General features: G+C 27.8%; 1 protein-coding gene across 1 annotated transcript in view; it reads left to right on the forward strand.

Annotated features, from left to right (window-relative positions):
• Window positions 1-12,757, forward strand: part of LOC111640411 (paired amphipathic helix protein Sin3a-like) — a gene marked incomplete at its 5' end in the record, with an annotated part of 52,760 nt that overhangs the window by 16,641 nt on the left and 23,362 nt on the right. Inside the window, one exon of the mRNA XM_023386424.1 lies at window positions 6,499-6,628. Coding sequence (XP_023242192.1) covers window positions 6,499-6,628 — 130 coding nt within the window. The remainder of the gene's footprint in view (window positions 1-6,498; window positions 6,629-12,757) is intronic.

Here is a 12,757-nt window from a genome sequence, read left to right on the forward strand (position 1 = left end):
TTATTTTTGTTAAATTTTTGAGTATTTTAGCTGGCAACATGGCTCGACCATGAAAGGGAGGTCAGTATTTAAACGAGGCTTAATTTTTTAATTCTGAGTGGTTTGTTTTGTGAGCAATAAAATAATTTTAAAATAATTTTTAATGATACAATAGCAACGATTATTATTTTAAAAAAAATTTTGTTAGGCTTAACATCGATGAAAATTCAACGCGAAGTAAGTTAATAGCAATATATTAATATACTAATTATATGGGATATACTAATATACTATACTAATAATGTATTTTTTCATACTTTTCGGTTATCCGTTTTTTCAGTTATCCAACCAACCCCAGTCCCCAATTGAGTGGGATAATCGATGCTCTACTGTATTTATTTATTGAACATAGTACAATATAGTGTTGTTTTTGTTTATGAACATTTTTTTTACTTTGTCTGTCAATATTTACTATTTTTAGATTGTTTCATTCTTATAAAATTAATGGGAGTACAAAATTATTCTTATAAAATTAATTAATAATCTATAAAAATTAATTAATAAATTCTTATAAAATTAAATGTTCTTTCTCAAAAATACATCCAATAAAGATTCTTAATTAAATTTTAGTAATATTTAATGTAAAAAATTAAGAATTTCATATTAAATACTACTGGAAATGAAGACTCCTTGGTAGATGTACTTTTGAGATAAAATTAACATTGTTTATCCTACCAGTGAGCTGCTGCTTTTTTTTTTCTTTTTGGTAAATTTGGTTTGTACACATTCAGCAAGTTTTCAACATAGTCATTTTGTTATAAAATCATTGACAAAAGATACAGTATATTTGTAATCATTTATAATTATCATTATTGAATTCTGTTTATAAAAAATAAATTGATTCTATGAAGTGGGAAACTAATACTGAAACTGCAGATTGCAAACGTGATTCAATAAGAATAATGTCAATATATCTTGTGTATACATTTTAGTCTATGGTAAAATTGGTTTAATTACAGTAGAGCGTCGTTTATCCGAAGGTCAGTTATCCAAAGGAATTCCAGTCGACAAATTTAAATTTTTGCCAGTGCTGTGGCGCTGTAATCTTTGGCTATGTCTTTGGCTACTCAAATATTTTACATTTTTGATACTAAATTAACTTCTGAAGTATAATTTTTTATTGTTTTTATATTTTTCAATATATTTATTTTGTTTGTACAAAATAAAAAAATAATTTTTAATGATACAATAGTCTTCGTTAGGCTTAACATCGACGAAAATTCAACGTGAAGCGACACACAATGGAGAAAAATTTCAACACGGGATAAATTAATATATTTTTTCGTACATAATTATTTATCTGAAAAATAAGTTATCCGAACAACCCCAGTCCCCAATTGATTCGGATAAACGACGCTCTACTGTATATGCTATTTTCTTTAATGTCAGTTTCCAAGAACTATCAACAACATTACATGAGGACTTGCTGTATGGTCATGTTTCTTTATGCAGCGCTGCTCAATTGCTACACAACAAAGCATTTCTAAATGAAGCTCTATAATGTAGCAAACCATTTCTAAACATTTGCTGCAAGGGGTTGCTGCAGCAAAGATATAGAAACTTTTATGTCTGAAACACATGTAAAGCAAGATGGATGCTTGTATGTATAATGTGATATTATACTGTGAAAATAAAAAGTTGAAGTAACTGTTGATAAAAATATTATGGAAAGATTAAGAAGGATTAAATTTTCTAAAATGACTCTGAAAGTTATCTAAATAATAAGAAAATACTATATTTTAAATATAATTATCTATCTCCTATCTCTTTACTTTGCTCACATTTCCGGAAAGAGAAATGCTCAGTTCTTTATATCTCACTAGTAGCCTGGGATGCCCCCTAGTGGGCATTCTTTACAAATTTCCGTGAGGCACGGTTCCTTTGACTTTTTTGTTCCTATCAATATGCTCTATAGCTCTGTTACAGTCCCAATCGTGTCATACAGATCTATATTTCTACCTATCAAACATTATATAAATACTTTAAAATAGTTTAATTTGTTTATTTACCTTTGCTTGTAAACCTCGATTTTAAATGTATCTGCCATTTTTTTCAACAAATTTCCCATGAGTCAATGCATGACATTCACTGAGTCATGGGATGTTGTAAATGTGCGGCGCAAGGTTAATCAAGGCATATAATAATTATTTGTACCATTCCGTGGTATAAATAATAAATTCCTATTACAAATAAAAATAATTTATTGTTAATTTAAAATCATCGCTAGGGTGCCTCTAGTGCCCGTTTTTGGCATACTGTTATGTGGACGGACACGCGTTCAATGGGTTATATAGATATTAGGTTGTTCGGAAAGTAAGTTCGTTTTTTTTACCACTAGACAGATTAGTCGTATCTTTCTCGCCATTTTCATTCTAAACCATATTATCATTATATATTTTGACAGCTAGCATTTAAAGGCTTATTTGTAAAAAAATTTTGTTTGATTGTGTTCAATTGTTTATTTTTTGTGTCCCATCAAATATGGAAGATTGAAAGCATCATTTTCAATATATTTTGCTTTTTTATTACCAAAAAATCAAAATGCTGTTCAAGCAAGAAAAAAATTGTGGTACATGTATGGAGATGATGTGTTGAGAGAAAGACAGTGCCAAAACTGGTTTACAAAATTTTGTTTTGGCAATTTCAATATTGAAGATGCACCATGTTCTGGATGGCCAGTTGAAACCAATGAAAACAAAATAAAGGTACTGATTGAAGCAAACTGCTGAATAACAACATGTGAAATCACTAAGAGATTAAATTTGTCAAATTAAACTGTTTATGATTACTGTACTTGAAACAAATTGGTTTCATTTCAAAGCTCGATATATGGGTTCCACATGTTCTTAAGGAGAGATGCTATCTTTGGTGGGATTTTAAGAAAATTTTTTTTTGGAGCTGTTACCAGACGATTCAACAATTGATTCGAAAGTCTACTGCCATCGAGTAAACAAATTGAGTAATATCATCAAACAGAAAAGGTGGCCAGAATTGATCAACAAAACAGGTGTAATGTTTTATCACGATAATGTCAAATTTCACACAAGTTTGGTAACTCGTCAGAAACTGTTATAACTTAAAGGGGACATAATATCACACCAACCATATTCTCCAGATTGAGCACACTCGGATTATTACTTGTTCCAGTCTATACAATTTTTTTTTAACCGTAAGACATTTACTTGAAATGACAATGTGAAAAATCACTTGAATCGGTTTTTTGTAAGCAACGATCAAAACTTTTATGAATGTGAAATCATGCTACTACCAGAAACAATGACAACAGGTATTTGACCAAAATGGTTGATATATAATTCAATAAAATATTTATTTATTATAAAAATATTGTGTTTTTTCCACAGAAAAAAACGAACTTACTTTCCAAACAACCCAATAGATAATTTAAATATTGTAGTTTTTTAACTAAAGTACTACTTTCAGCTCTAACTGGAATTAAATGATAGATTATGGCATCNAATTTTTAGGTTTTTTCCACAGAAAAAAACGAACTTACTTTCCAAACAACCCAATAGATAATTTAAATATTGTAGTTTTTTAACTAAAGTACTACTTTCAGCTCTAACTGGAATTAAATGATAGATTATGGCATCCATTTTAGCTTAAGCAGAAAGTGTTTCTAAACTATAATGCAGCAATGTGTAGCGATTGCTGCTCATGACGTCATTTTCACTAACTCTCACTACATAAAGAAACTTGGTCTATATATAAAAGATTTTTTGCTAAAATTGTGGAAATAGAAATAGGAAACCTATATACAATGTAATAAATAATATAGCCTATTTCTTTGATTAATGTGTTGGGTAGGTTTCATAATAATATCCATTTATGATTTATTTTATTATGTTTTAGTCATAATTTATTGTATTCTGTATTATAAAATATGTAATAATTTTTTAAACTCATATTTGGCATTATTTAGTTGTTATAGTAATCAAAGTTGCTATTTGAAAGCAAAATAGTTGTTTCATTTCAAAAACTAAAAGATGATTGAGAAAATATATTTGCAATTTTTAGTTAACTGAAATTACTTACAAATTTGTTTTCACATTACTATAAAATTCACAGAAAATGCAAGTTATTTGTTTTAGAATTCATATTTACAATGGAACCTTGCTTAAAGAGCATCTCTCATAATGAGTAATTTGCATAACTAGCAAAGCAAATTGTAAAATGACTTGCTTAATGAGTGATGTTTTGTATAATGAGTGACGAGGAGAGCGGAAGTCCAGGATTGTGCACATGCTACATCAGTCTGTGTTTAGCACTTGTTCTGCTAGCATCTTACAAGGGGACATTACAGTCTCAGAAATTCAGTTTGGGATGAGACTTCGCAGGTTAGTAGTATACCTCAAGGGTATCCACCCAGAAAAATTGTAAAGCACACTAGCCAGAAGATTCCGAGAAAAGGGGATCTAAAATTTTAAGCACAGCTCATATACTGGTCAATTTTACACTATGGCAATACAGCAAAATGGTTGATACTGTAGAGAACTCGCTTGCCACGTGTGCAATCTAGGTTCGATCCTACCTTGGGCTAATTTCTTTTTTTTATTTTTAATTTATTTATAATGACCTAAAAATATTATCAATTAAATTATAAATAATTTTATTTTATTTATGAAATGACTGTTACAGCTAATTAAAATGTGAATTAAAGATAATATTTTATTTTTAAAAAGTTGAATAATTTCAAATGCATTTTTAATGGAGGTAAATTAAAACTTTAATTACCACTATAACAATTTTTGGGTAATGTTTTATTTATATAAAAGTTTTTACAATATTGTCTTTATTTGTCAATTTTTTATTTTACATACAAGCACCATAATGATGATAATCATAAAACATTGAAAACAAAACTATTTTGACATCTTGCACAAGTTATGAAGGATGATTGTTTACACGAACAACCTTTTTTTAAAAGATCTGTTGGAAAACATACTTCTTTCATTTACATCCATGAAAATTTCTCTTTCATCAGAAACCCTGGAAGCATATTAGGCATACCAGATCATTTCATTAAAAATTGGCAATGATGGTTGATGATGCACTACTGATTGTATTTTTATACAGTCTTCACAGGAATTTATTTCTCTATTATTTTCAATCAGATAAGTGCAATTTTGTATACTATGCTTTATTAGATTTTTTTACCTGTCTATAAAAATAGATGTCACAAGGTTGAATAAAAATAAAATATTATCTTTAATTCACATTTTAATTAGCTGTAACAGCCATTTCATAAATAAAATAAAAGTATTTATGATTTAATTGATAATATTTTTAGGTCATTAACTTTATTTAACAGTTGTTATAATTTTTAAAACAATTAAAAAAAAAAAGTTAGCCCAAGGTAGGACTGAAACTAGATTGCCCACATGGCAAGCAAGTTCGCTACAGACTCGGCCATTTTGCTGTGCTGCCATAGTGTAAATCAATCAATATATGAGCTGTGCTTAAAACTTTAGAGCCCTTTTTCTCAAAATCTTCTGGCTAGTGTGCTTTAAAATTCCTCTGGGTGGATACTCTTGAGGTATACTACTAATCTGTGAAGTCTCATCCCAAACTGAATTTCCAAGACCATAAGGTCCCCTTGTTAGTGTCACTTGTGATCACACATTTTTTCAACTTTGTGTTCAGACATATTATATATAAACATAAACAATCATAGCCTGTTATATAATAAACATGCCAAATGAAATGCCAAATTCTTGGGTTATGTAAAGGCTATAATTACATATTAGAAATTACTGTATTTTGTTTTTTTTTTTTTTTTGTTTTATGCAAATCGGATTTGCATTCCAGGTTAGTTCATTTTGTGCTAGAAGAAAAGATGAAGATGATTCATGGTCCTTAAACAATATATATTGTATAATTTTCTCTGAATAAATGTTATAGATAAAATATTTGAGTATTATTTTCGGCATGGAACGCATTGTATTTTACATTAATTTATATGGGAAAAATTGTTTCATATAATGAGTGTTTTGCTTCATGAGTAACATTCTGGAACAAATTATGCTCATTAAGCAAGGTTCCGCTATATTAGTATTTCTAAAACTTTTTAATAGTATGTTGCTTAGCAGCAATATACTATTCAAAAATTTTTTTATTGTCTGGATCTTCATTCAATGAGAGAATGCCATGCTTATCTTTAAAAAACTGGAAAGAAGAACTCCTCAATCATTCTATTCTAGAACTTTAAAAGAGCAGTCTTCATTTTGTTTTCTTGTTCAATGCTTATACTTTTTAATGTTGTTCAATTTTATTATTTAGCCAGTTTTCTGAGTAAATAAATTAGTGTTTTGCTCCTGAAAATATCAATTACTTTATGACAATGCCATTATATTTTATTATATTAAAATATTAGTATGATGATTAATTACTGATTTTAATTTTTAAAAAAATGTAATTGTCATAAACTAAATTTTATTATAGCAACATGAGCAAGCTGAAGAATGTTCTGGTGAAATTCCCTCTGGTCCTCATATTACACTACAGTATAAAGATAGAACTATTTTGGAGGATGCAGCTAATCTCATCATTCATCATGTAAAAAGACAAACAGGTAAATCAATGATAATTTTAATAATTTATTTCATATTTTATTTGTAAATCAATTTAACCAATTATTTAAAATTCATAGGATCATTATATTTTATGATGGATGGATTGGTGATTATGATGATATTTTCCATAATGTTCACATCTATTATTTGTATTCTTTGCTTTGATAATCATAACCTANATTATAACAACTTTTAAATAAAGTTAATGACCTAAAAATATTATCAATTAAATCATAAATAATTTTATTTTATTTATGAAATGACTGTTACAGCTAATTAAAATGTGAATTAAAGATAATATTTTATTTTTAAAAAGTTGAATAATTTCAAATGCATTTTTAATGGAGGTAAATTAAAACTTTAATTACCACTATAACAATTTTTGGGTAATGTTTTATTTATATAAAAGTTTTTACAATATTGTCTTTATTTGTCAATTTTTTATTTTACATACAAGCACCATAATGATGATAATCATAAAACATTGAAAACAAAACTATTTTGACATCTTGCACAAGTTATGAAGGATGATTGTTTACACGAACAACCTTTTTTTAAAAGATCTGTTGGAAAACATACTTCTTTCATTTACATCCATGAAAATTTCTCTTTCATCAGAAACCCTGGAAGCATATTAGGCATACCAGATCATTTCATTAAAAATTGGCAATGATGGTTGATGATGCACTACTGATTGTATTTTTATACAGTCTTCACAGGAATTTATTTCTCTATTATTTTCAATCAGATAAGTGCAATTTTGTATACTATGCTTTATTAGATTTTTTTACCTGTCTATAAAAATAGATGTCACAAGGTTGAATAAAAATAAAATATTATCTTTAATTCACATTTTAATTAGCTGTAACAGCCATTTCATAAATAAAATAAAAGTATTTATGATTTAATTGATAATATTTTTAGGTCATTAACTTTATTTAACAGTTGTTATAATTTTTAAAACAATTAAAAAAAAAAAGTTAGCCCAAGGTAGGATTGAAACTANTAATTAGCTGTAACAGCCATTTCATAAATAAAATAAAAGTATTTATGATTTAATTGATAATATTTTTAGGTCATTAACTTTATTTAACAGTTGTTATAATTTTTAAAACAATTAAAAAAAAAAAGTTAGCCCAAGGTAGGACTGAAACTAGATTGCCCACATGGCAAGCAAGTTCGCTACAGACTCGGCCATTTTGCTGTGCTGCCATAGTGTAAATCAATCAATATATGAGCTGTGCTTAAAACTTTAGAGCCCTTTTTCTCAAAATCTTCTGGCTAGTGTGCTTTAAAATTCCTCTGGGTGGATACTCTTGAGGTATACTACTAATCTGTGAAGTCTCATCCCAAACTGAATTTCCAAGACCATAAGGTCCCCTTGTTAGTGTCACTTGTGATCACACATTTTTTCAACCTTGTGTTCAGACATATTATATATAAACATAAACAATCATAGCCTGTTATATAATAAACATGCCAAATGAAATGCCAAATTCTTGGGTTATGTAAAGGCTATAATTACATATTAGAAATTACTGTATTTTGTTTTTTTTTTTTTTTTGTTTTATGCAAATCGGATTTGCATTCCAGGTTAGTTCATTTTGTGCTAGAAGAAAAGATGAAGATGATTCATGGTCCTTAAACAATATATATTGTATAATTTTCTCTGAATAAATGTTATAGATAAAATATTTGAGTATTATTTTCGGCATGGAACGCATTGTATTTTACATTAATTTATATGGGAAAAATTGTTTCATATAATGAGTGTTTTGCTTCATGAGTAACATTCTGGAACAAATTATGCTCATTAAGCAAGGTTCCGCTATATTAGTATTTCTAAAACTTTTTAATAGTATGTTGCTTAGCAGCAATATACTATTCAAAAATTTTTTTATTGTCTGGATCTTCATTCAATGAGAGAATGCCATGCTTATCTTTAAAAAACTGGAAAGAAGAACTCCTCAATCATTCTATTCTAGAACTTTAAAGAGCAGTCTTCATTTTGTTTTCTTGTTCAATGCTTATACTTTTTAATGTTGTTCAATTTTATTATTTAGCCAGTTTTCTGAGTAAATAAATTAGTGTTTTGCTCCTGAAAATATCAATTACTTTATGACAATGCCATTATATTTTATTATATTAAAATATTAGTATGATGATTAATTACTGATTTTAATTTTTAAAAAAATGTAATTGTCATAAACTAAATTTTATTATAGCAACATGAGCAAGCTGAAGAATGTTCTGGTGAAATTCCCTCTGGTCCTCATATTACACTACAGTATAAAGATAGAACTATTTTGGAGGATGCAGCTAATCTCATCATTCATCATGTAAAAAGACAAACAGGTAAATCAATGATAATTTTAATAATTTATTTCATATTTTATTTGTAAATCAATTTAACCAATTATTTAAAATTCATAGGATCATTATATTTTATGATGGATGGATTGGTGATTATGATGATATTTTCCATAATGTTCACATCTATTATTTGTATTCTTTGCTTTGATAATCATAACCTATTTAGATTATAAATATCCATTATTATTTATTTATATTTAAAATATTCACATTTATTCTAACTAAATTTTCTTCTTTATATTAACCTATCCCATGTTGAAATTTTTCCATTGCATGTGGCCGCCATGTTAAATTTTTGTCGATGTTAAACCTAATGAAAAGTTTTTTAAAATAATAATCGTGGCTACTGTATCGTTAAAAATTATTTTTTTATTTTGCACAAACAAAATAAATATATTGAAAAATATAAAAACAAAAAAAGTATATTTCAAAAGTTCATTTTAATATAAAAATTATGATATAGCGACATCTAGTATCAAAAACATTCCTATGCAGAAATGAGTGTATTCAGGGTCAACAGGTCAGGTCAAATGAGGTCGACACAAAAATACTTGAACAACATGTGACAAGTTAAAGTGGTAGATAGAAATTAATTATTTTATGTTTATTTATGCATTTTTTAGTTTTAATGTTATTTATATATTGTTTATTATAATTATAATTTATATTGGTTTTTTAATAATTTAAAAAATTTTACAAGTGTGTAAATGCAATGCACATTCATATATTGCTTAAAATATTTTTGAATTTATTATTCAGTTTATGGAATGATTACTTGAAAGCATCATACAACAAATAAGTTGCTGTGAATATAGGTTCTTTATATTTATTACATATGGAACATTAATCAGTATGAGTTTGCTATAGTTTTAATACCACAGAATGATATTAAATATCCTAGACAAATTGTAAATTTAATGTTATTATATACTGCAGGAAAAACTAAACTACTGAATACAGAATTTTAATATAATGTTAAACATTTAAAAATTGATTACACTGGAATTAACTTCAAAGTATGTTCAGAGTTACTTACAATAAATTCAATCAAATTTTTTTTCTAAACGAAATAAATTAATATTAGAGGAACTCCTGGTCATAAAATATGATAATAATAATACAATAGAGTCCCAAAAACTGGACTGTTAATAAGTGGACATTCTGTAAAACGTGTCATGTCATTCAAAAAAAAAACAAAGAAGAAAAATGTAGTACATGCAATCTAATTTTTATCTCCATAACTTAACACTAGGATCAAATAAATTATCTTATTCTTTGCTGGTGACACTTGATAATAACATTAATTTCACATGTTAACAAAGAATATAACTCACTCTCCGAGGTGTCACTGCAAAACACCATGATGCAAATGTCACTAACTCGAAAGTAGTCACTGAATAGCCAATATTTTTTTTAATTAAAATTTAACTGAAAATAGAAATAGTCTTTAGTAGTATATAGTAAATATGTAGAGGAGAGGAGGGTATTGTGGAATAGTTGGGAAATATGGAATACCAAGGTTTTGGCTCTGTTTGTTGCTGCTATTACGTGGGAATACCATTAACTACTCAAGAAAGACTCCCATGATGCAGTGCAGTGAGAGTTGACCGCTTGTTGTTGTCGTACCACTCACTACAGAACAAAGTGTGTTTTGTGATTTTCAAGAGATTTTGCAGGCAAGTTTTCAAACATTTTAACCTACTAGTACACATGTGATTTGAAAATTGATATTAAGCGTAATGTACACTAAAAGAATTGTAGTTTGTTATATTGTAGTCGTTGTTTTAGCTGATAATGTTTTGTCCATTAGTTTAAAGGTTCATTTTTCAAGATGGCGTGTCGGGTATTATGGAATACTAGGATAAATGGATAAACTGAAAGAAAAGGACAAAAGAAGGAACCAGAAGCTTCAAAACAACAAAAGAAATCTAAAATTCAAAGACCACCTGTTAAGAAATTAAACTTAGACCGACCTTCTAGACCTAAACCTACTAGAGATGACTCCAGTGTTAGCAGCGATGAATCGTTCCATTCTAATATATCATCTGTAATGGATTTCATGCCATCAACTAAAGAATCAGAAAACGAAGATGCTGAATGTATCTTCTGTAACAGAAAATTCTCCGAAGATGAATGAGGGAAAATTTGGATTCAATGCTTCAGCTGTTCTCTGTGGGAATTATGTTGAAAATAATAAATAAAATAAGAGAATAGTTTTATAACAGAAAAGAGAGATTTTAACAGTAATATGATAACTATGAGAAACAACTTGTCATCAATTTTTTTTCAAAATACCTCTTGTAAGATTCTAGTATGTAACCCAAGTCACAACTTTTACTGAAATGTGGACAGTGAGACTGCCCAGATTCTCTATCTGCTGGAAAAGATGGAAGTAAACATACTCATAGTTTGTTATTGTTTAAACTGAACTGAAATTCCCTGCAAAATTCAGATCTGATTAAGAGCATGGATATAGGAGTCTGTGTAATGAGTTCCATATCTGATCTTACATTATTGTTACATACAAGATAGTCAGGTTGGTAGAAAATGTGGGAAGAGACTCATTCAAGAGTTATTAAATTCATTTTTTTGAGACAAAGATGAGAACAAAAGATGATTACAAAGGTGAGTAGTGTCATGGAGGACAAGATTACAAATGAATTGCCTGGGGATGATTCCACAGTTGAAGAGCTTATTTGTTTATTAGGAAGATTGCAAACTAGGATCTTGCCAAATAGAATCATTGATGTTTATCATTTATATTTCTTCACTTCAATAATTTTGAAGTTGGAAACCATAAGTTTTAATGGTTGATGAAGACTGTTATATTATGTGTAAAGTTGTGAAATCACAAAAAGAAATTGTTTGATGAAACTTAAGATAAAATTGCAATTCTCTACATAGATTTCAAATAAGTCATAGAAATAAAGAATTGAATTATAAAAATTATATTTGCTTAATGGATATTTTACAACTTAAAAGATTTTTGCATATAAAAAATGTGATTACTGACAGGATATGCTCGTGCTGTTATAATAAATATCAAGTATGCTCATTATGAAAAACATCAAATAAATTTATAAATTGATAAATCTAAGGGGAAAGGGAGAAATTTTGTCTGAAAAAATTACATTGATGGTTAAAAAAAAGTAAGTTGATTTCTCTCTGATCAAATATTGTTTTATACATTTCTTCATAAGAAAATTGAGTAGTTTATATAAAAAGCTTGCAAAAGTTATACATACAATAATTGTCTTGAATGCAATATCTTTTAATCATATATTGAAAATTTATAAAAGTGAAAATCTGAGACAAAGTACAATACTTAATTAATGTTTGAAGAATATAATTCTATAATCATGTAATATGACAGTTTCTTTCCCAAGAAATAAAAAGTATTATTATTTGATATTAAGTAAATAATAATAATAATAATAATAATAAATATCAGACATGAAAAAACAACACAGTTTACACTCTCACATCTCATGTACATGGAGGACATAAAACTTTATGCATCCACACAGAAACAACTTCATCAACTCCTACAAATCACACACTCATACACCAAGGACATACAAATGGAGTTTGGCTTAGACAAATGCAAAAAACTTCACATAGAAGAAGGAATCCTGAAGAAAGAAGATTTTGCACTTGGAAATGGAGACGTTATTGAATCCATGGAAGAGGGCGAGTTCTACAAGTACTTAGGATTCCAACAGGCCAAACTAACAGAACATACACAAATAAAGCAA

The sequence above is a fragment of the Centruroides sculpturatus genome, unplaced genomic scaffold, assembly GCF_000671375.1.
Source record: "Centruroides sculpturatus isolate CEXI.00-Female unplaced genomic scaffold, Cexi_2.0 scaffold1251, whole genome shotgun sequence".
NCBI classification, from domain to species: Eukaryota; Metazoa; Arthropoda; class Arachnida; order Scorpiones; family Buthidae; genus Centruroides; species Centruroides sculpturatus.